The sequence below is a fragment of the Rhineura floridana genome, chromosome 3 (assembly GCF_030035675.1).
Source record: "Rhineura floridana isolate rRhiFlo1 chromosome 3, rRhiFlo1.hap2, whole genome shotgun sequence".
Lineage (NCBI taxonomy): Eukaryota > Metazoa > Chordata > Lepidosauria > Squamata > Rhineuridae > Rhineura > Rhineura floridana.
Genome location: NC_084482.1, coordinates 193447332 through 193471125, shown reverse-complemented (window position 1 = coordinate 193471125; position 23794 = coordinate 193447332). Strand labels below are relative to the sequence as shown.

The 23794-nt window shown below is 46.8% G+C and overlaps 1 protein-coding gene and 1 non-coding gene across 4 annotated transcripts in view; one reads left to right on the top strand and one right to left on the bottom strand.

Annotated features, from left to right (window-relative positions):
- The window catches only part of GNL1 (G protein nucleolar 1 (putative)), a 35532-nt gene that overhangs the window by 3259 nt on the left and 8479 nt on the right, over positions 1-23794 (bottom strand). For all 3 annotated transcript variants that reach the window (XM_061619165.1, XM_061619166.1, XM_061619167.1), the window contains exons 2-9: positions 20348-20516; positions 14743-14879; positions 9981-10132; positions 6476-6547; positions 4889-5087; positions 3616-3711; positions 2597-2794; positions 637-815 (exon numbers count right to left, since the gene is read on the bottom strand). In XM_061619165.1, the coding sequence (XP_061475149.1) occupies positions 637-815; positions 2597-2794; positions 3616-3711; positions 4889-5087; positions 6476-6547; positions 9981-10132; positions 14743-14879; positions 20348-20516 (1202 nt within the window). The remainder of the gene's footprint in view (positions 1-636; positions 816-2596; positions 2795-3615; positions 3712-4888; positions 5088-6475; positions 6548-9980; positions 10133-14742; positions 14880-20347; positions 20517-23794) is intronic.
- TRNAV-UAC (transfer RNA valine (anticodon UAC)) lies at positions 5465-5537 on the top strand. The gene has a single exon. It is a non-coding gene; the product is annotated as a tRNA-Val (tRNA).

Genomic DNA, 23794 nt, shown 5'->3' with positions numbered 1-23794 from the left:
GAGATATGAAGGCCTGGGGAAAAAATGGAAAACCCCTTTTTGCCCCAATGCCTTTTTTTGTTTTGTTTTTTCCTGAATAATTGGGGGGGGGGAACACAACACATGGTAAAACCATTCCCCACCCCCCATTTTTTTCCCTTTATTCCCCCCAGGCCTTCACATCTCTATGTCTGATCCAACATGGCCCTACTAGGATTCTTAAAGTGAGAAGGGACTGTAGCTCAGAAGAAGAACACAGGCTTTGCACGCACAAGATGTCAGGTTCAGTCCAGGCAACTCCAGATTGTCTAAAAACCTAGAGAGCTGCTGCTAGTCAGAGTAGACAGTACTGAGCTAGATGAACTAATGGCTTGACTTACTATAAGGCAGCTTCCTGTGGTCAACCCTATGCATGTCTACTGAGGAGAAAGAATTCAAAGGACCTTACTCTCAGTTAAGTGCGTACAGAATTGCAGGGTGAAAGTGCATAGTTCACAATTATACCCACCTAGACCTCAAGTTCTACTCCCACTGCTGAAGAAAACCATGAGTATCGTCTCCTGCCTAGCCCAGTCTCATTCTCCCCTTCCCAAAATCCTGGCTCCCGGCACGCAACTCCTCACAGGATGCCCATCTTCCTCCCCACCCCACTTTCACCTGCTGCTTTCTGTCAACCAGGGAAGGGAAGATGAGCCCAGGGCAGTCGCACAGTTTGACTGTGGGGGTCAGGAAGTAGGTCTGGAAGTACTTGGTGTGGCCTGGAGTGCGGGAGACGCTCACCACCTTGTGGCCCACCAGCCCGTTTATGAGCGAGGACTTGCCCACGTTGGGAAAACCTGTGGGGAGGAAGAGCAGAGTGCCAGGGGAAGAGTCAGACTTCAGACAAGAGTTCTAAGGTCCCGTCAATCACAGCCACCCTCGGGAAAGGCATGTCCGCCCAGCAGGCCTCCCATCTCTCCCAATATACCGCTTACAGCATCTTGCGGTTCACACACACACACTTTCTTTCCTGGTTCTACTGCCTACCCAAGCCATTGCCAAGGCTGGACACTTTTGTGTTGGGGATGCTTTCGCTCTGGATTTCTTGCATCAGATTGGATTAGATGCCCCACGTGGTCGCACCCCCTCCCTGCCAGCTCTATGTTGCTGTAGTTATTTATGCTGTGCCTTTGTTGTGTACAGTGCCTCACAGAACTTAAAATCTAAAACAATCAAGTGGGGAAACAAAGAGAGAAGGGAGGGAGGGGGGCAAATGCCCTTTCAGTGGCGAATGGGGATCAAGAGCACAAACCGAAGGCCGCCCAGAACTGAAGGGTTTAGGGGAGGGATGGGATGGAAGGACGGATAACGGCATCACGCACACATTCAGGAAGGCAGTTCCACACAGAATGTAAGGAACACCAAGAGAGGACGGGTGAAGTCACAGGAACAACAGAAGCTGTCTAGGGCTACAGGTGAGTGAGTGGGCTGGTAGCAGAGGAGGGGTGAAGCTCCCCATGTCTCCTCTGCCAGCCCCCAGCAGGCTAGTATTTATTTATTTATGTACTTATTTTCTGCAGGGGAAGTAACTTTTGTAGGCTTATGTACAAGGCTGCTTTAAAAGCTACCCACCACCTTGCCTCATCTTAATTCTCAGCCCTTAGGTTTCCCTTATAATCCCGCCCGTCAGCTCCACTCCTCCAACTTTACCCCCTTCAGCTCCTGCTCCCTTGAATGACTGGAAGGGCCACAGTGCACTGGCAGAGCATCTACATTACATGCAGAAGGTCCCAGGTTCAATCCCCGGCATCTCCAGGTACAGCTACCTGAAACCCTGGACAGCCACTGCCAGTCAGTGCAGACAACACTATGCTAGATGAACCAACGGTCTGAATCAGTAAGAAGGCAGCTTCCTAGGGACTAGATGGGCCTTTGCTCTGATCCAGCAGGGCTCTTACATTCTTATGCTATTTTGTTCTCTGACTGCTTAACCATTATTAACTACATTTTTATCCTGACCTTTCTCCAAGTTCAGGATGGTGTATACGGTGTTCTTAACCCCCACCCCCACTTTTATCCCCTTAACAACCCTTCAAAGTAGGTTAGGCTCAGAGAAAGCAACTGGAGGACCAGTTTAACCCCTGGATTTCCTGGCTGTGTGATAATTTGGTTCTCCCCAGTAGCAGCCCAATACCCTAACCGCTTACACCACTCTGGATCACTTAGGCTGCAATCCAATGCATACATTCCTAGTGGGACTTACTTCTGAGTAGACACGTATAGGGTTGCACTCTTAGTTACTTGCATACAACCATTTTGCTCTTCTGTCCTGAGAAGGGTCTGGAAATTTGGCCATGACCTGGTCTGTGTGCTTCTAGAGCAGGAGTGGGGAACCTTTGGCCCTCCAGATGTAGCTGAACTGCAGTTCCCCTCATCCTTGGCCTCGCTTGCTGGGGTTGATGGGAACTGCAGTTCAGCAAACCTGTAGGGCCAAAGGTTCCTCCTCACTCATGTTCTAGAGCAACTAGGCAGCCATTTAATAAGGCTTACTTACTCAAGGAAGTATTGTTATAAGCGCCCCAGCCCCACTCCAATTTCTTGATGGCTGGCTCTGCCCACCACCAGAGGGCGCACTCACCTACACAGCCTACTGTCAGGATCCCATCCTTATAGAGTTCCCGGGAGAAGCCCCCAACCTCCATCGCCACATCGGTTTGGTGCTCTACTAGTACTGCTGCACCTTCATCATCATCTTCCTCCTCCTCGGAGTCTTCAAGTGGCAGGCGGGCACTAGCTGCGTCCCGCTCAATTTTCTCCTTCCAGCTGCTCAAGTCCACTGGGGAAAAAGAAAAGTGATGCCAATAAAAACCAGAGACTATAAAAATGGCTCCCAATAGTCAGGCCCCAGAACCAGTTTCAGAATCTAGGCACTCTTACTTTGGGAATAAGTCCAGGTTAAATTACATAGGGCCTACTTCTGATTAAACAGGAAGGAAAACTGGGCTGCACAAATACCATATCAGACCTTAGTTGGAACTATTTTACTCTGAACGCATAGATTAGCTGGAGAGAACTTCAGAACACATACAGAGATGATTCACATGGAACACTAAACAACGCATGGGTTAGTGTGAAGGCATGAGCGTGCTGACTCCCAGAGATAAGATCACAACCACTTTGCTCCTCCTCCAGTCCTGCTGCTGCCATGTTTTCGTAAGCTAAGTTAGGGTTTTGTAACCAAGATTTGTTCTTGGTTTACAGCTTGTGGTTGGTCTGGAACAGACAAACCATGAGCCTGGGTTTGGATGACACACCAAACTGTGGCTTAGCTCACAGCAGCAGGAGAATTGGAGAAAGAACAAACTGGTTGCAATCTCTCCTCTGGGAGCCTGCTACTTCACACTAAGCCACGACTTAGTTCAGCATTATGTGCAAACTGAGCCACAGAGTGCCTCTCCCATATCTCTGAGCTTCCTTTCAACTGGGCTAAAGAGGCCAGAGAATAAGGTAAGAGAATGTGGCTTATAAGCAAAATTGAGTTCTGGTTGCTTTTCTTGTTTAAAGAACAAAAAAGGTGCTGCCCTCCAATTTTAGCCCTGGAGTTAAACAAAATCTGCAGGCGTAGCCAAGAGCTCAGAGCAAGACACACAACCTCACCTTTTCCAGCCGTGATGCTCTCACAGGCCCTCAGCAGCTGATTGGGCCCCATGGCTGTGCTCCATCCCTTCCGGCGCTTCCGGCGTTTCTTAAACACTGACAGGAGAGAAAATCCAGGAGTTTTAGGAACAGCAGCCAAGATTTCTGGGATCTGTCATCAGCTTCAGGAGGAATGGGGGGGCATAGTGGGGAAAGTAAGGGGTGTGTGCCAGGACACATCTTCCTAAAGGGTAGCAGAGTCTAATGAATTAGAAAAAGGGAGGCACTAAACCAAACCAGCATCTTTGGCTTTCGCTACAAAGTGCAGTGCAGGAAAGTTCACAGATGGGGGTGCTTACATGTTGACTTTTTGGCAACTGCTGGGAATCGCAAGTGGGGAGAGCCCTGGTGCATTCAGGCCCTGCTTGTAGGCTTCCTGTAAGTACCTAGTTGGCCACTGTGAGAACAGGATGATGAACTAGATGGGCCTTTGGTCTGTGCCATCAGGGCTCTTCTGACGAACGACTGAGGCCCCAAACATCTGAAAGGCTGCCTCCTTCCCTACTGATCCTCTTGGCTGTTCAGATCAGCAAAGAGGGCCCTGCTGGCAGTTCCACTGCCCTCAGAAGCTTGGAAGTGGTAGTGGTCCGGGAGAGGGCATTCTCGGTGGCAGCCCCTAAGCTGAGGAACTCCCTCTCCACAGAGGTGTGTCTGGCAATGTCATTGCAGTTTTGGGCAAATGCTGAAAATGTGCCTCTTTATTTACTTATTAAATTTATACCCTGCCTTTCATTCATCATAGAACCCAAGGTGGCATACATGTGGTTCCCAAGTGGTCTCCCATCCTAACCAGATCTAGACTTACTTAGCATCAGCAAAATGGTGGCCTCATGTGCCTTCAGACCATAGCCTGGGACTGCCTTTACCCTGGCCTTTGACATTTGAGACATATATTTTTAGGATCTACCCTTTTTTGTAATTGTAAGTTGTTTAAAATTGTTTTTAATGTTTATTATAAACTGTTGTAACCCATCCTCACATCTTAGGGTGAAGGGCAGGTAACAACAACAACAACATTCTTAACTACTGGCAAGATCAAAAATAAGAACTTTTTCAACACACTTCAGCCTTGAATTTCTCGCCTGCAAACATGAAACAAAATAAATGAGTTCAGGTTTCTTTTATCCCATCGTGTAAGGAGAGAGGCCTGCAACACTCAGCCAAAGCAGCACTATGCTGGAACATGGCTCCCCCTGGTGGTCATGTTGCATTATGAGGCTTTGGAAAAAAATACCTGTGCTGGGATCTTGGTCTTGTTGCGGGTAGGAGGTGAAGCAGATCACGTGGATCTCGGGGAACTGACTCTTGAAGTAGTGCTTCCAGGCCACCACCAGGGATGGAGGTGCCAGGTCAATCTTGTTCAGTACCAGGATGAGGTTTTTCTTCATCTCCTTCGTCACAAAGTCATAGAGGGATGGGGAAAAGTTGATGACCTGGGCAGGAAGGGTTGGGAAAGGAAGAGGAGAGCCGAATTACATGAGTGATCCCTAATGAGGCGGACTGAGAACATGGATTCCTTGCTTCAATCTTCTTGATGATGTTGATGTGATTAGAATGAAGTGGCAAGTGGGGATGGCTTTATGAATGAATGAATGGATGGATGGCGAGTGGAGATGGATGTGTGTGCGGGTGTGTGCGGTGTGTGCGTGAAAGGGTAAGAGGCAATTCTGGCCCTGCTCACTCCTGGCATGTGGTCCCTCAAAGCCTCCCCAGGAGGGAAAGGTTTCCCACCCTTGCTTTACACAATCAGCTGGCTGCCTTTGCACCGTTTTAGATTCACACAGAAGGCAAGTTTGCACTCCATATGGAAGGGCCATAGCTCAGTGGTAGAGGTCATCTGCCTTACAAGCAGAAGGTCCCAGGTTCGATCCCTGGCATCTCCAGGTAGGACTGGGAAACGACTCCCTTCTGAAACCCTGGAGAACTGCTGCCAGCCAGTGTAGTCAATACTGAACTAGATGGACCAAAAAGTCTTACTTGGCATAAGGCAGCTTTCTATGGTCCTTGTCCCCTGCCAGTTTACTGGTGGACACCATAATGATGAACACTTGGAGGAAAGGTGAGATATAAATTTAATAATAAAATAACAAATAAATTATATGTAACCTATGGAGGCTGGCTGTGGCCATGTGCCAGGGCCAGTCGTAGCTCCTTGGAGCCTGCCCACCTTGTATTTCACAGACACAGGTCTTCCCCTTCAACCATGTAGCTGTTCAGTGGGAGACTTGATGTGGGCAAGCAGCAAACTCATCTCTGCTTAAAATACAAAAGTCCTCTTTTTGTGGCTGGCTATATGGGTCTTTTTGCTATGGTTGCCAATTTAAGTGCACACCTCTGTGAAATGGAGCATGTATTGTTAGATTTATGAACTATCCTTTAACCCAAAGGTTCCCAGGGCAGTAGGTAGGTAGTTGCTTTGTTCCTTCCTTCCTTCCTTTTCTGGTTGGTGGTTTTAAATGCAACTGATTTCTCCATCCAGATTATCCCAGGAAAACTGCATCCCACCCCAAATTAGGTTCTCTTAAATTAATTTACCTTCCAAATAAATTCAATACGCCTTCTGTTTTACCCCATTCTTTACCCGCAAATCATGTCGAGATAGTCATCTTAAATTAATTTACTTCCCCAAATTAATATCCTGCTGAGTAACCCACATTACCCCCTCCTCCCAATTCAGTTTCCCTCAAATTCATTACCCACAGAGAAATGCTTGGGGCACTTAGAAAAATATGTGGGGGACTGTGCCCCATGGATCTGATAAACCAAATTAAAGGTTTGGAGAGAATGAGCAGCCAGTTATCACACAGTCAAGTGTCCTTACTGGGTGCCGGATGTCTGTAATGAGCAACACAATGTCAGACATCTCCAGTACACGCCACAGCTGCCTCCATGTCTGCAAAAGAAACCAGAAGATCAGAAAAGGCCTGTGGCCACATCTGCCCCATACAATTATTATTATTATCAACAACAACAACAACATTGTTAATAACATTTATTACCCATCCTTTGCCCAAAGGTCCCAGGGCAGGTTACAACAATTTTAAAATACAGCATTAAAAACAACCTAAAATCACAAAATAGGGTGGGTCCTAAAAATATACCCCTCAGGTGTTACAGGCCAGGGTAAAGCACTTAAAGCACTGTTATACCACTTTAAACAGTCCTGACCTCTCCCCAAAAATCCTGGGAACTGTAGTTTAAGGTTTGCTGTGAGTTGTTAGGAGACCCCTACCTATCTACAAAAGGGCAACCTGCTGGATCAGGCCAATGGCCCATCTGGTGCAGCATCCTGTTCTCACAGCAACCAACCAGTTGCCCATGGAAAACCCACAAGCAGGACCTGAGTGCAAGAGCACTCTCTCCTCCTGTGGTTTCCAGCAACTGGTGTTAGGAAACATACTGCTTCCAACAATGGAGGCAGAGCATAAGACTTCATGGCTAGTAGCCACTGAGAGCCTTACCCTCCATGAAGCCTTATCGTATTCCCCTCATAGGCAGGACCGGTGCTGGCGTGTTGGGCGCCCCCCTGCAAATTATAAATCGGCGCCCTTACCTTTTATAAAAAAATTTTGTTCATTTTTCAATTCAAATGTTATAAAAAATGTAACAAGGCAAATAAGGCCAAATAAAATCATTATGGAGTAGGAAAATGTTTTGTGTGAATAGTAAAACAAATAAAGTAAAAAGAAAACAACCTTTTTGTATTGTCTTTATTTAGCAAAAAGATACATAGTTGCACGAATGGTTTAAACCATACCAGGCTCATCTCCCGCACTGTACGCTGGGCTGGTCCCAAGGGATCAAGATGAACAAATGGCATTGCAACTATGCCATCTGCGATTAGGTTGGCGAGTGTGTGTGTGTGGACTGGGATTTTACTGGAACGGTGGCTTGGAAGGGGAAGAAAAATATATAATAGCAAGTTGATATCTTGAGAAGAAGGTCTGGAGACAGCAAAGGAGAGTGGAGTAAATGAATGAATGAATGAATAATAATCCTGAAATCAAGCTGAACTTCCAACCATATCCATCCAGTTCATCCCATTTGTGCTCTGTCAAAAGGGAAACGAGAAGCCTTTTGAGGGCAGATCCATTGACCCCAATGGAACTTAACCCACGTCTATCAAAACAATCTTGTTTCTTTTCAATGGGACTTATAACCCGACCCTATGAATGCTTACCTAGAAGCAAGTCCAGTTGAGTCCAAAGGGATTTGCAACCCAGACCTATGCCTGCTCAGTCAGAAGTAAATCCTAAGGGATTTACAGTCCAAGCCTATGTATGTTTACTCAGAAAGATGTCCTACTGAGTTCAAAGGGATTGGCAGCCCGATCCTATCTGTGGAGGCTTCCTCCGGGTTCAGTGGTGCCACTCGCTCTTAAGCGTGCCTAGGATTGCCGCCTGTGTTTAGACACGGCATGGCAGGTGTTTTGGTTTGGGAGAAGGACCGAGACAAGCCCAGCCCAGCGAACTGACCACCCTCATTGAACTTTTCACCTTGCTGAGGGGCTGTGTCACCTGCTGTTAACAAACCCTGGAGACCCGCCGGGCCAGGGGGGCTTGCAAGCGACGCTGAGCCTCGCTGGCAGCAGCTTTGGTAGCTCCAAGTCACCCCAAGATGACCGATGTTTATCTCGGGCCTGGCAGAGCCGGCCATGCAGAAGGTCACTAAGAGTGCTCTGTTTCATGACGGGAAAGTGACACTCTCACCTGCTCAGTTCCTGCAACGGGCTGTGGCAGCCTAACAGGCCCAAGAGCCACAAGGCAAGTCTCAGGGCCGGTGTAACACGGTAAGCATGGCAGGAGGGCACAATGCTTGAGGGGCACCGGAGGCATCGCTGGGCTTGGCAATCAGGGAAGGAGAGGAAGGCTCACCTTGTGGCTCTTGGACCTGTTAGGAAGTCCATGGCAGAGGAAAAGCCGGTTCGACAGCGTGGACGGGAGCCGGCGGAGAGGCGCCCGCTGCTGCTCACTGCAACAGAGAGGGCTGCTCCGTCGGCAGCCACAGGAGCCGCCTGACTCACTCAGTGCAGCGGCGCTCCTGTCTTTCCGCAGGGACGACGGCCAAAACGAAGCCCGAGCCAAGCCCACCTCCTCGCCCCCGGCCAAACTGTCTCAGGTTTTGCTCCCCGGCTGAGCCAAGGAGGGGAACTGATCGCTCCCCGTGGCCTCGCCAAGGAGGAGAGCGACGTGCCGGACTGGAAGCGCCTCCAGCACCCCTCAAGCGTTGCGCCCTCCTGCCATGCATACCTTGCTTACCGTGTTACGCCAGCCCTGCTCATAAGCCTACAATTCTCAGAGGTCCCTGGAAAGAGTGATTGAATATTAAACCACCCTGGGAATCATAACCCTGTGAGGGGAATAAGCAGTCTCCTAACAATTCTCACCACCCTTAATGAACTATAATTCCCAGGATCCTTTGGGAGAAGCTATGTCTGTTTAAAGTGATAATACTGCTTTAAATGTATAAGTGCAGATGGGGCCTGTGTAATATTGCTCACCCCAGTCCCTCCAGTCTGGGCCAGCCAGCCAATAAGGCTAATCAGATTTAGTACCCATTAAGGCTGTGTATGTTTGAAATCAAATTGGAATCAAGCCTGGTATCCTATCAATCTCAACTCCCAAGATGGGTTTAATTGGCATTTCTTTGGAGTAGAACCAACAATCAATGTCATCTTCATACTGTGTCTCCCCCCTCCAAAATGGAAGAGTATAGGGAGTTAGCAAGAAACTCACATGTGGACTGTCATGTGTGAAAATAGCAGAAGGGTGTCTCACTGATGTCACAAATCTCAGGGAAATGCAGTCAGTTGTGTCTTTACAATGCTGTATACCCAGTGAAATACACACATGTGAAATTGCCACATGATTTTCATGCTATTTTCTACACAAGAGCATTTCTTTTGTAAGAAGCTGCATAATATGTGAAGTGGATCTCCATGGAAACAGAAGAGGAGTTAACTAGCACTGAATAGTTTGTTGAAGAACTGGAAGCAAAGGACCTTGGTTGAGTCATAAAATCAGTTAATTATAGAAGGCAACCAGTTACATGCTTAGTTTACTCTAGCTGCAAGAATGTGGGTCAGAACACAGACAGGTTAAAACATATGGGGAACCTTTCGCCCCACAGATGTTGCTGACTTAACAATTCTCATCATTCCTGGCCTATTGGCCATGCTTGCTAGGGCTGATGGGAGTTGTAGTTCAGAAACATCCAGAGGGCCAAAGGTTCCCCACACCTCAGTGAAAAGATCACCATACAGCTCTCATGGAGCCACCCATTGAGCCTGAAACCCAAGTTGTGTCTTAAGACTTTTAAGGACTCACCTCCAGATTGTGCTCAAAGTAACTCAGTTGGCTTGGTGGGAACGTACGATAGATATTCTCAAGATATTCCCGGAAACACTTCTCCTCTCGGGTCAAGAGCTGCTCCTTGGTCATCTGATAATTCCAGGGCGGGCGTTTAGGGATATCCAGCACTGAGAGCAAGAGAAAAGTAAGGATCAGTTGGGAAATAACAGCCAATGCCTTGAAGGAAGTAAGAGAGAAATCTTAAGGCAATAGTAATATTTTGCATCAAGGAGTCCCCCTGATCGCTCTAACCCTCTCCCCATTGATGCTCCTTCTCTCCCTGGCTATCATTTGAAGAATCAGGGCAATGCAACATCTTTCAGAAAGCCAGGCCATGATCTTAAAGAGAAGGGTGACAGGAGTATGAAACTTGAGTTCAACAAAGGCCTACTGAACCCAGGGCCGGTGTGGCATGTTCGGCACCCCCCTGTAAATTATAAATCGGCGCCTGTACCTTTTATAATTTTTTTGGGTTCATTTTTCAATTTAAATGTTATAAAAAATGTAACAAGGGAAATACGGACAAATAAGAAAATCATTAAGGAGTAGGAACATGTTTTGTGTGAAAAGAAAATAAAGTAAAAAGAAAATGATGTTTTTGTATTGCCTTTATTTAGCAAAAAGATACATAGTTACACGAATTTAGCCTTACATGCTTTCATGTTTGCAAACTTATGAATTTCATTCATTGGCGAACTTATGAATTACTACAGTAATGTTTAATTGGGAACACACATCATTTTCACATCCTTTCCTATTGGGAACCAATCGGTTTCTCCATATTCTGTCCTTACAGTAGCCTCTTGTCCAGAGTATAGGTTGTGCATCAGGACAATCAGATGCTGTGGCACCCCCATTTCTTTTAAAGCATTCCATAGTTTTTTGCGATCTACACAGTCAAAGGCTTTGCTGTAATCTACAAAGCACAGGGTGACTTTCTTCTGAAATTCTTTGGTCCGTTCCATTTTCCTATGTATGTTTGCAATATGATCTCTGGTACCTCTTCCCATTCTGAATCCAGCTTGGACATCTGGCATTTCTCGCTCCGTATATGGTAAGAGCATTTGTTGTAGAATCTGGAGCATTACTTTACTTGCATGGGCTATTAAGGCAATACTTCAATAATTACTGCATTCCCTGGGATCCCTTTTCTTTGGAATTGGGATGTATATTGAGTGCTTCCAGTCTGTGGGCCATTGTTTAGTTTTCTATATTTGTTGACAATTTTTTGTCAAAATTTGGACAGATTCAGTCTCAGTAGCTTGTAGCAACTCTATTGGTATGCCATCTGTTCCTGGTGATTTGGTTCTTCCAAGTATTTTAAGAGCAGCTTTCACCTCACATTCTAAAATTTCTGGTTCTTCATCATATGGTTCCTCCATGAATGAATCTGTCATCCTGGCATCTCTTTTACAGAATTCTTCAGTGTATTGCTTCCATCTTCCTTTTATTTCATCTCGGTCAGTCAGTGTGTTCCCCTGTTGATTGTTCAACATCCCTACTCTTGGTTTAAATTTCCCTTTCATTTCTGAATCTTTTGGAATAGGGCTCTTGTTCTTCCCTTTTTGTTGTCCTCTTCTATTTCTATACAGTAACTATTGTAATAGTTCTCTTTGTCCCTATGTACTAGTCGCTGTATTGTTGCATTTAGGGTTCTAACCATGTTTCTATCTCCTTTTGCTTTTCCCTTCCTTCTCTCTTTAACCATTTTAAGAGTTTCTTCAGTCATCCATTGAGGTCTTTCTCTCTTTTTAACGAGAGGTATTGTCTTTTTGCATTCTTCCCTGATAATGTCTCTGACTTCACTCCATAGTTCTTCTGGTTCTCTGTTAACTAAGTTTAAAGCCTCAAATCTGTTCTTTATTTGATTGTTATATTCTTCTGGGATGTTATTTAAATTGTATTTTGGCATTATGATTGCTTTGTTCTTTTTCTTTAGCTTTACTCTGATGTTTGATATGACCAGTTCATGATCTGTACTGCAGTCTGCTCCTGGTCTTGTTTTTGCAGAAAGTATGGAACTTCTCCATCTTCTGCTCCCAATTATATAATCAATTTGATTCCCATATTGACCATTTGGTGTTGTCCACATGTACGGTCTTCTGTTTGGTTGATCAAAAAGGTGTTTGCAAGAAACAAATTATTGGCTTCATAGAACTCAATAAGTATTTCTCCTGCCTCATTTTTATCTCCTAAGCCCCATTTCCCCACAATTCCTAGTTCTTCTCTGTTCCCTATTTTTGCATTCCAGTCCCCCATGATTATCAGCACATCTTGTTTTGGTGTGTGATCAATTTCTTCCTGTACTTCTGCGTAAAATCTCTCCAATTCCTCTTCTTCTGTGTTATGCTGTTGGAGCATAGACGTGGATGATGGTTATGTTGACAGGTTTTCTGTTAAACCTATTAATGGGGGCGGGGAGGCAAATAAACTACAGGTACTTGTCTACCACACACACCATCTGCCTTCTGCTGCTTGTAGTAGCTTCAGGTGGGTGGGAGCAATTTAAGTCAGCAAAGCCACACATAGAGAGAACATAAGAACTGAGCCCTGTTGGATCAGGCCAGTGGCCCATCTAGTCCAGCATCCTGTTTTCACAGTGGCCAACCAGATACCCATAGGAAGCCCACAAGCAGGACCTGAGTTCAACAACACTCTCCCCTCCTGCTATTTCCAGCAACTCTATTCAGAAGCATACTGCCTCTGGCCATGGAGGCAGAACATAGCCACCATGGCTAGTAGCCATAAGTAGCCTTATCCTCCATGTATTTGTCTAATCCTCTTTTAAAGCCATCCAAGTTGGTGGCCATCACTGCCTCCTGTGGGAGCAAATGCCATAGTTTAACTATGCTCTGTGTGTAGAAATACTTTCTTTTTTCTGTCCTAACCAGAAGTGTAGTTGTCCAGGGTCTCAGGGAGTCTTAGACCCCTTACTTTTGGGGAAGCAGGCTCCCAGTATCTCCAGCATCCTACGAGCCAATCAACATGAAAGGGGAATGTGTTAGCCAGTGAGAAGAGTCTTCTAACATGCTTCCTTGCCCTTTACTGCTGATTGGAGCCAATCAGAGTGAAAGGAGGTAAGTCAGCCACTGCGAACACTCTTCTCAGTAGCTAACACTCTTTCTTGCTTATTGACTCCTAGGGACTTCTGTTGTTGTGGGAGAAGGTGTTAACAAGGATGTCATTCTCAACCCAGCAGCAAAAGAAGGGGAGGAGGAGCATGGTTGTGACTAACATGAAGAGATCCCACACCTCTGAATATGCCACTACACTACTGGTCCTGAGTCTTCTAACATTCAGCTTCTTTGGGTGTCCACAAGTTCTAGTTTTATGAGAGAGGCAGAAAAACTTCCCCTTCTCTATGCCATGCATAATTTTATACACGTCTATCATGTCACCTCTTACTGACCTTTTCTTTGAACTAAAAAGCCCCCAATGCTGCAACCTTTCCTCATAGGGGAGTCCCTCCATCCCCTTGATCTTTTTGGTTGCCCTTATCTGAACCTTTTCCAACTCAATAATGTCCTTTTTGATGTAAGGTGACCAGAACCATACACAGCATTCCAAATGCTGTCTCACCACGGAGAGAGAAAGGGTTGGCAGATCCTTCCCCGGTGCTGCGACCCTCATCCAAATCCCAACCCCGGCTCAAACAGCTGCTTTGAACCAGAGACAAAGCGATTGATCACCCCGGTCCAGTCTAGTTTGGCCCTCAGAAGAAAGCTGGAACCCAGACGCTTCACCAAAACCTGGCAGCTTGACTGACTGTCTCTGCACAGGTTCAGAGAGGCACGTGTTTCTGAGCCAACTGTGTTGTCATTTGAAATGGGGCCTGTCGCGAAGAGGCTCTGCCCCTGATCTCCCCAAGGTACAGGTCTCTTCCCTCCCCCCCATAACCTTCCCCATCCCTTCTCTCCTGATGTCGCCTCTGTTCCTGCCTACGTGCAAAGCGCAAACCAGCCGGCAAGCAGCCTCTGCCGAGTGAGAAAAACAAGAGAGACCCGCACGCCCCAAGGCTGCAGATGGCCGCTGAGGGGACGCGCTCCTAGGGCTGGGATGAGGCGCCTCTGGCGTTCCGCTCCACATCTGCTTCGGCAGACCCCAGAGGAGGCAAGGCTGATGTCAGGAGCTGCCGGAGGTGGCTGGCAGCGCTGGAGCTGGAGTGACTGCGAGCGGAGAGGCAGAAGCGAGGGAGGGCATGTGAGAAGAGCATTTTTCCAGGCATTTTAATTTTTCTTTCTAGGCTTAGGGGCGCCTCTGGCACCCCTCAAGCATTGCATCCTCCTGCCACGCTTACCTTGCTTACTGTGTTACGCCGGTCCTGACTGAACCGATTGGACATGGTCAACCCGGTAAGATGGGAAACCATTAAAGACATGAATGTTACAGCAGTCTAGACAAGAGTTGCCCAGAGCACCAAAAGAGGTTTCAAACTCACATGCAGCTACATTAATACTATATGTCAACATACTGTTTAGAAATAAAGGGAATGTTCATACTCAAATCCCAGAGTCTTTCCTGAAAGGCCAATTTTTAGACTACCTAAAGCTCTTCAGCACAAATGGTGTTTCCAACCTTAAACAGGGCAAAATGATCTGCTTCCTCCAGAAGGCAGGAGAGGTAGTGCTTGACAGACAACTGATGGGAGCAGTTATAGGAAGAGAGAGGAACTCTTAAACATTATCACCTATCAACTGAGGCTTTCTAGGAATGCCTTTCCTGGATCCCCTTCACTCACCTGAGCCAGTCTTATAAATATCTTCTATGTCCACCTCCGCCTCGACTTCTAGAACTGGCTCCAAGATCTTCTCCCGGGCAATCTTCTTCCTCCGCTCCACCTCTTCTCTGCTCTCCCGTTCAAAGTGCAGCCGGTATCTGTCAGGTAGAGGGAAGGAGCAAGGGAGATCAGAGAGGGGCTATGAGGGAGGAGCCATCCTTGGCTGAAATTCCTAGTCCCAGAACTGGCCACGCCTTGCTTAGTTTAGGACTGCAGTGAGTTAAGCAGTCGCTATGAGACATTCAAATGCATGCGATTATTTGTCGTATTAATCGGCTGGGTCAAGGGACGACAGCCAGACATTCTCTCCCTGTTTTATGAGGCACTGGTGATCATCTATTTGCACGAAAGCCAGTAGCAGTACCTAAAGCCTCTATGCAAGTCAAGGTGATGCCAGGTGACTGACTAGTGGGCAGCCCTGCCTACCTGTCAAATTTGGCCCACATGGGGTAGGGGAGGTAAGGATCTGGCCCACCATCCAGATCTACTTCTCCACCCTGCCTTAAATGAAATAATAAAATAGTCATAAAAATAGTGACAATGTGGAGAGTAACTCAGGTGCAATCCTGCCAGGAGGGACCCCTTCCATTCACTTGTATATGTCCTTTCCCCCAGTTAGTTCAGGAGGGCTTGCAATTGGCCTCTCAATTGTGGTGTGCCACAGGGCTCTATCCTCTCTCCCATGCTATTTAATATCTATATGAAGCCGCTGGGGACAATCATTAGGAGATTTGGGCTGCAGTGTCACCAATATGCGGATGACACTCAGCTCTATCTCTCGTTTAAATCTTCGCCAGAGTCGGCTGTGGAGACCATGTCCAAGTGCCTGGAATCCGTGAGTGGATGGATGGGAAGGAACAGGTTGAAGTTGAATCCTGATAAGACTGAGGTGCTGCTTGTGGGAGACAAGGGAAGGTTGGGAGATGTTGACCTGATGTTCAATGGGGTAAAATTGCCCCTAAAGGACCAGGTCCGCAGCCTTGGGGTTGTTCTTGATTCCAGGCTGTCCATGGAGGCTCAGATTTCGGCAGTGAGCCGGGCAGCCTGGTATCAATTACACCTCATTCGTAGGCTGCAACCCTACCTCCCTGTTCATCAGCTCCCACTGGTAGTACATGCCCTGGTCACCTCTCGTTTAGACTACTGCAATGCGCTCTACGTGGGGTTACCCTTGAAAACGGTCCGGAAATTACAACTTATACAAAATGCTGCGGCTCGACTACTTACAAATTGTCGCCGCTGGGAACACATCACTCCAGTGTTATTCGATCTACACTGGCTTCCAGTTATTTTCCGGGCTCAATTCAAGGTGTTGGTACTAACCTTTAAATCCCTACACGGTTTCGGACCAGTTTACCTGATGGAGCGCCTCCAGCGTCACCAATTATGCCACCCGACAAGATCAGCCACTCAGGGCCTTCTCTCAGTCCCACCAACTAAAACAGCTAGGTTGGTGGGGACTAGAGAGAGGGCATTTTCAGTGGCGGCCCCCACTCTCTGGAACTCCCTCCCGTACGATCTTCGGCATGCCCCTTCCCTGAATGTATTCCGCAAAGCCTTGAAGACCTGGCTTTTCAGACAGGCCTTTGGGACTTCCGGGGAGGGTTAATTTTCAGGACTAACTGCCTATTACTCTGAACTGTTATCATTCCTATTTATAGTTTCCTTGTTATATTGTATTTTATGTGTATTTTATTGTGCTGCATTTACTGCAACTGATTTGTACGTCGCCTAGAGTGGCCATTGGCCAGATAGGCGACACATAAATTAAATTATTATTATTATTATTACTAAGGGGGTTCTCAAGCCTCTCTCCACCCTTGTACTTGCCAAGCTTAGCTGCTTATCTTCAGAGATGGAATTACATCAGATGTCTGAAGAACATTCTCTCAGCCTATCTCATAGGGCCAGATGGAAAAGAGAGAAGGGTTACAAAGTAGGCTGTAGTAAAAGTGCTGCAAAAAACTACACCAGAGCCTGTCTTGCATCAGGTTGGATTAGTTATGCATGCAGCCCGGTAAGGTCTCCTCTGACTGGCAGCAGCTCCCCAAGTTCACGGATAAGGATCATAGACAATACAGCTATCAATGGGCAGAAGGGTCAAACTAAGAGTAACCAGAAATATTAAGGTTATCAGCTGTGAATTTAGACCACCCTGTCACTTTTAGGAGTGCAGGCAGGAAGGTGAGCAAGTAGCATAGGCGTGGGGAATCTCTAGCCTCCCAGGCATTGCTGAACTACAACTCCCATCAGCCCCAGCAAGTATAGCCAATGGGCAAGGATGATGGGATTGTAGTTCAGCAACATCTGGCGGGCCAAAGGTTCCCTACACCTGATGTAGCAGCAGTTCTTCCTGCTCCACTACACCATGATGACGACGACAATGATTTCTTACCCACCCTTCACCATAAGGATCTGGGGTGGGTTACAACAATAAAAAAATATAAGATTAAAATCAGTTAATACACATAACCTGGAGACATCAAGCATATGTTGCAAGATTCAGGGCTGTCAAAAGAGACTACTCCTTCACACAGTGTACATTTAAGTATGAAATTTGCTCCTATGAGAAGTAGTGATGGCCACCATCTTGGATGGCTTTAAAAGCGGATTAGCCAAGTTCATGGAGGATAAGACTATCAATGACTACTAACCATGATGGCTATTTTCTCCCTCCACGGCTGGAGGCAGTATGCCAGTCTGAATACCAATTCCTGGGAATTAGCTTGTACGCAGGTCCTGTATGCAGGCTTCCCACAGGTGTCTGGTTGGCTACTGTGAGAGCAGGATGCCGGACTAGAAGGGCCTTTGGCATGATCCAGCAGGGCTTTTCTTCAGCTTTTATGTTTCCATGCCCCAGTGCTGGACATCCTTTTCGCTGGAGATGTCAGGGACTGAACCTGGGACTTTCTCCGTGCAAAGCATATGTCCTTTCACCGCACCACACCTGCTAGTCAGCGGCATAGACTTAACGGCTAGACTTGGGGCCACACTTCTGGTTTTTTTATTAGATCTCTTCCTCCCACCCTGCCCAGGACAGAAGAAAACTAGCCATGGAAAATAAACAGAGGAATTCAGGAGTTTAGTATAGCAGCAAAGACAGGAGTTCCAGCTCTAGCTCTAACTTTGAGCAAAAAAAACAAATTTTCATTGTTTAAAAGCACACTGTGTCTGCACAGGGCATGTGTATGCAACCAAGCACTAGATTCTGGCTGAGAGTGTGGGGCAAGGGGAGTCTTAAGAGGCAATATGACTAGGCTGGCCTTGCTGCAATTCGAGAAGCGTTTTGGATGAAGGATTTTTGGCTGGAAATCACCATCTCAGCCCCACCTCTAATTAGCAATATTAACATTGAACTATGCAGGGCTGTTGAATGGACTGCACAGACATGACAGTTAAATGTTAAAACCGCAATACAACAACATATTTCACATAAAATGAGAGCTGGGTTTTCCCACCTTTGCTACTGTTTGTTCCTGGGTGGACTGGACACATTGCTGCCCAATCACAGCAGTGCTAAACTCCTGGATTTCTCCATTACTTTCAATGGGCAGTTCCCACTTCTGCCCTGGGGAGGGGAAAATCTTTTTCATTCAAATCTAGAAGTTTTCTATCCAGACAATGAGATGGGTTACTCTATTTTTGTTTAATCTCTGCAGTCAGCAAAGACTAGGTAACATGGAATTAAGTATACCATGACATTACAGCAGATCAGCCAAAGACTGTGAGGCTCACAAGTGACAGGCAACAGGAAGCTGTCAGCCACTTTTTAACCTCCCTGACAGAACTATCCCTGTCTGTGTCTATCTTCTGTGGTTGTACGTCCTGAAAAATACAGGGAGGCCTCTCTGATCCACAGTCTGTCAACACATATATCCTACCAGACATCTTTGCAGCATGACACCTATCTGACTTGACGGGCAGGTCTGAGATTTTGTTATCATTTATTAAAATTTTATACCGCCTTTCAATAAATAATTACCAGGGAAGTTCACAACAAAACAGCAGAATCATAAAAAAAGAAAACCCACCATAATTGGCCAATTTGCTACTGGGACAAGTTCAAGGTTCTTGTGTTAATTCACAAACACTTTAACACCTTTGGCCCAATGTACCAGAAGGACTGCCTTAGACCTTATGCTCCACCTCAATCACAGAGATCTTCTACGGGGGCACTTTTGGTCATCCCCCATACACCTGCAGTTCAGCTGAACTTTAGTTGCCAGTCCCTTCCCTTTCGAACTCCCTGCCAGTACAGGTCCAGCAGGAGTCATCCCTGACTTCTTTTAGATGTCTTTTGAAAACTGTATTGTTCAGACAGGTGTTTGAAATGTGGTTTTTTAACCAACCAGTTTTTATGGATGTTACTGTAATATTATGTTTTTATGTTGTTTACCGCCTTGCTATATTTTTATGAAAATGTGGTATACAAACATTTAAGAAAGAAATAAGAAAACAACAACAGTTAATGAAAAACAGCAGGATAAAATAGCAGCATCAAAGTAATTAAAATCTCACCAAATGTTAAAGGCCTGGGGAAATAAAAAGGTATTTGCATAGGGCAGGGAAGTGGGTGCCGGACAAACCTCTCTGGGAACAGAATTCTGCAAGCCAAGTGCCAAAGACATGTCAACCAGTAGTGGGGAATCTGGAGCCCTCCAGGTGTTGGTGGACTGGAACTTCCATCATCTCCGATCCTTAACCACACTGGCTAGGGGTGATGGGAGTTGGAGTCCAGCAGCATCTGGAAGGCCACAGATTCCCCACCCTTGCTGCTGCCTGCCTCACCTTGGATGGCAAGGGCACCCAGAGAAAGGCCTCTGAACAGCCGTAGCTCAGTGGCAGAGCATCTGCTTTACAGGCAGAAGGACCCAGATTCAATCCCCAGCTTTTCTAGGCTCTTCCCTTGAAGAGCGACTGCCAGTCAGTGTAGGCTAGGGGTGGTGAAACTTTTTCAGCCCGAGGGCCACATTCCCTTCTGGACAATCTGCCGAGGGCCACATGCCAGTGGTGGGTGGAACTAGAGGCAAAAGTGGGTGGAGCAATGAATGTAACTTTGACCTCTGTGGAGTGGGCTAGTTTCTACATACACTCACACATCCCTCTATGTCCATCCAGACAAGTAAGGGGCATGATCAGGACACACTTCAACTAGGCAAATGCACTCAGAGCCCATGAGGGAAGTGGGCTGCAGAGAGTCCCAAGGACCAAACAGATGGCAGGAGGCCCACATTTGGACCCTGGGCCTGAGGCTCTCAACTCCAGTGCAGGCAATACTGAACTAGATGGGCCAATGGTCTGATTCAGTATAAGGCAGCTCAGAGTGGTAAGGGAATAGATTACCCTTCAGGTAGCCGTGTCCCAAGCCATGTTGGGCTTTAATGGTGGTCACCAGTACCAAGAATTTCACTCAGGAATTGGGACAGGAGTCAACAGCATTCTTTAACCAGAGGTGAGAACATGTTCCCAATGAAGAACATATCTTAAGGTTATTTGGCAGGTTCCACTCCTCTCCAAATGCCTTAGGTACTCTTCAAATCGAGTGCAGCGAAATTCCCTGCGTTACCTGTTGGGGTCGTAGCCATGTTCTCCCGGCTTGCGGACCTGCGGCTGCTGGTTCAGCTTGCGGACCTGCAGAGAGAACGACTCGCTGTCCGATGTGTCCGTGTGGTCCTCACGCCTGTCGTGGCTGCCGCTCCGGCTGTTTGAGCTCGATCTCACACCATCTTGAAAGCCTGGAAGGACAGTGAAGGAAAAGTAAGCAGAGAGACAGATTCTCCTAGTCCAGAACTCCAGTTGTCCTGACATTTTGGGTGAACCCCCCCCCCCCAGACCCTTGGACACCTAGATAACCTGATGCTATTAGTGCAATATGATGTATTTACTCAACTCTGTGCAAAGTTGGCTGGCAATATATATATATATTATCAGCTCCGCCCAATCTCCTCTCTAACTACATTCTATGGCATATTGTACCTCCACTGTTGGAGGCAACATGCTTCTGAATACCAGTTGCTGGGAATCACAATTGGGCGGAGCGCTATTGTGCTCAGGTCCTGCTTGCGGGCTTCCCAGAGGCATCTGGTTGGCCACTGTAAAAACAGGATGCTGGCCAAGATGGACCTATAGCCTGATCTAGCAGGGCTCTTCTTGCATTCTGACTCTCTAGTTCACTCCTTTTTCAGAAGAAAGGATTCCCAGATTTCACACGCCCTACCCAATCGAACACCAATTCCTAGTCAAAAGCGAGGGCAGGATTTTTTTTAATCAATCCATTTATTTTTGCATTTTCCATAAAGAAGTCACACATATAATTTAAAAAACCTCCCAATTCCCTGCTCCCCCAAATTATTCCATGGGCATGTATCAATTCCACAAAAGGAAAGTTTTAGAAGAGTTCCTGTGTGAAGTTTGTAGATAATGTCAGTTGTTAAACATCATTGTACATTTCATCCTAATGGGCAGCTCCAAAGATTGCCACTTGTTGAGGATGGAGTCTGCACTGGACAGCACTTCTATCCCAGTACTAGCTAACCCCTATTCTCCCCCCCCTAAAAAAACCACCTCATCTTTTCTTCTGTACTAGTCACCACACTCTTCTGCTCCTAAGAACGTAGAACAGCCCAGACTCTCATTGCCATAGCTTCTACATACAAGACAAGACACCCTTTTCCTTTCCTGAGTAGTGCCCTCAAAGAGGAAGCAACAGAAAATAGGCAAAGCACTCCTTTTGTACAGCACAAGGAGATCTACAGGAGCAACGGCAGAGCCACTTCCCATGACTCTTCTAGCCTGTTACAAAACCCAAGCTGAGCTTCTCAAAATCAGATGCATCCTGCCTGTCAGCAAGTGAGGTCAGCACATACTGGAACTGCCTCAAATTGCTCACGATTCTTTTGGGGGCTCCATCCTTTTGAGAGAGACTTCTTTCACAGGCTTCAGTTTGCATAGGAAGCTGCTTTATACAGAGTCAGATCATTGCTCCATCTAGCTCAGTACTGTCTACACTGACTGGCAGCAGCTGCCAGGGTTTCAGGCAAGGAGTTTCTCCTAGCCCTACCAGGAGATGCCTGGGGTTCAACCTGGGAACATTATCTGTTATTTACTGGCTAGGTATTAAAAAATTTTTAAATTGTGTACTTCATATGGACCAAACTTTAATAAAAGCGTATTTTAATGTTTTCTTGAAGAACTACAAGGTTGATTTACTCTACCAACTAAAGGGAAAGGGAAAGAAGATGGGGAGCTCCCCTTACGCGTCAAATTTGTTTTAAACTGCTTTTAATTTCTGTAACCCAACCTGGGACATTATGGTAAAGGGTAAGGGATAATAATGATGTTGATGCAAATCAGACTATCCTTTCACCCAAATCAGTGTTATCTACAATGACTGGGAGAGGCTCCAGGTCTTCAGATTGAACCTAGGACCTTCTGCATACAAAGCTTGTGGTCGACCACTGAGCTATAACGCTTTCCAAAGGCATAGCCCTGTTGCCCCCGCTCACAGGAGCTTGTCTCGGAGAAAGCCAGCTTCACCTGGGTAGACATGTACAAGAGGGCATTGCAATTCCCAGAGTCCCCTGGGAAGAGGGATTGACCACTTTGGGAATTGCAGATCTGTGAAGGGAAAAGGAGTCTCCTCACAACTCTCAGCATCCTGAACCAAAGAAACCTCCCAGGATTCTTTGGGAGAAGCCATGACTGTTTAAAGTGGTATGATACTGCTTTAAATGTAAGGTGCAGATGTAGCCTAAGATTCAAAACTATGATATTCCAAATTATACGAGGCAGGGAGAGTAGTACTTGACGGTACTGTTGCATTCCAGAAAGTTTGGGGGTGGGGAATGGCTGCCAGTCAGGACTGTGCAAAGCCAACAAGGCCTCATAGTTTAAAGCAGACAGAGCTTGGCAGCCACAACACCTTGGATTCTACCCACATTTTTGGCTGGGGTATGCAGTGTGAAAGCTTAAAGCAGGGAGGGACTCATGGGTGTTTGGAGACAGACAGCAGCAGGAAGCTGAACAACAGCGATTCCAGGAGTCGTTCTTGCGAGGGGAGTGCGACCGACCAGAGGGAGGAATGGAGTCCTAGAAGGCAAGAAGGGAAGCCTAAGGAGCGACAGGGGAAGGAGAGAGGATGGACCCCAGAGCTTGCATTGCCGACTCTGCAACAACTCTGACCTTGGCAGGAAGCGCATAAAAGAGCTTTGTTTGAAAAAAGCTGCAGCGGTCTTGCTGGTTCGTTTTGAGGGGATTTTGACACAACAAACGGCGAGAAGGGGCTCAAGGGCAGGAGCGGATGACTCACCCAAGGGTGGGGCCGGTATCTTTGCTATCAGCTGCTCCCAGGCCACATCTGCACAACCCGGTTGGGGTGGAAGGTGACGAACCACAGACAGAGGCCAGTTTTTCAAATCATGAAGAAGATTAAGCCCCTAATTCATGGTGGGGAGAAAACTACAACTGAACCCCCTCCCGCCGCCAAATCCCCACAACCAAGCTTTTAGCTACAAAGACCTCTTTTGCCTTGTACATGTGATGGGGGGTAGGCAGATCGGCACCCGCCATCAGCCTATATTCTGGAGTACAGCTGCCCTAGTGCCCAGCTGGGTTTGTTGACTATTAACAGTAATGTCAATGCCACAGGTTTATGTGCCACTTTGTTGTTTTGCAGATCACACCTTAAGAACATAAGAGACTGCTTGGTTAGACTAACAGCCCGTCTAGTCCAGCATCCTGTTCCCACAGTGGCCAATCAGATGCCTATGGGAAGCCTGCAAGCAGAACCTGAGCACAACAGCATGTATGCTTGTGTCTGATTTTCCTATTTACAGTCGCAACTTTTAAAACTGGCCCTCACAATGAAGATCTCTGATCCTTGGAGCATGTTCCTGTTTTGTTTGCTTGCAAGAGTTAGTCAATTTACAAGCTACCATCCCTCCCATCCACAGCCCCTATGTCACGGGTGAGCAGAATTCAGGCGTGTGGGATCTACTTTGTTTACTAGCACCCT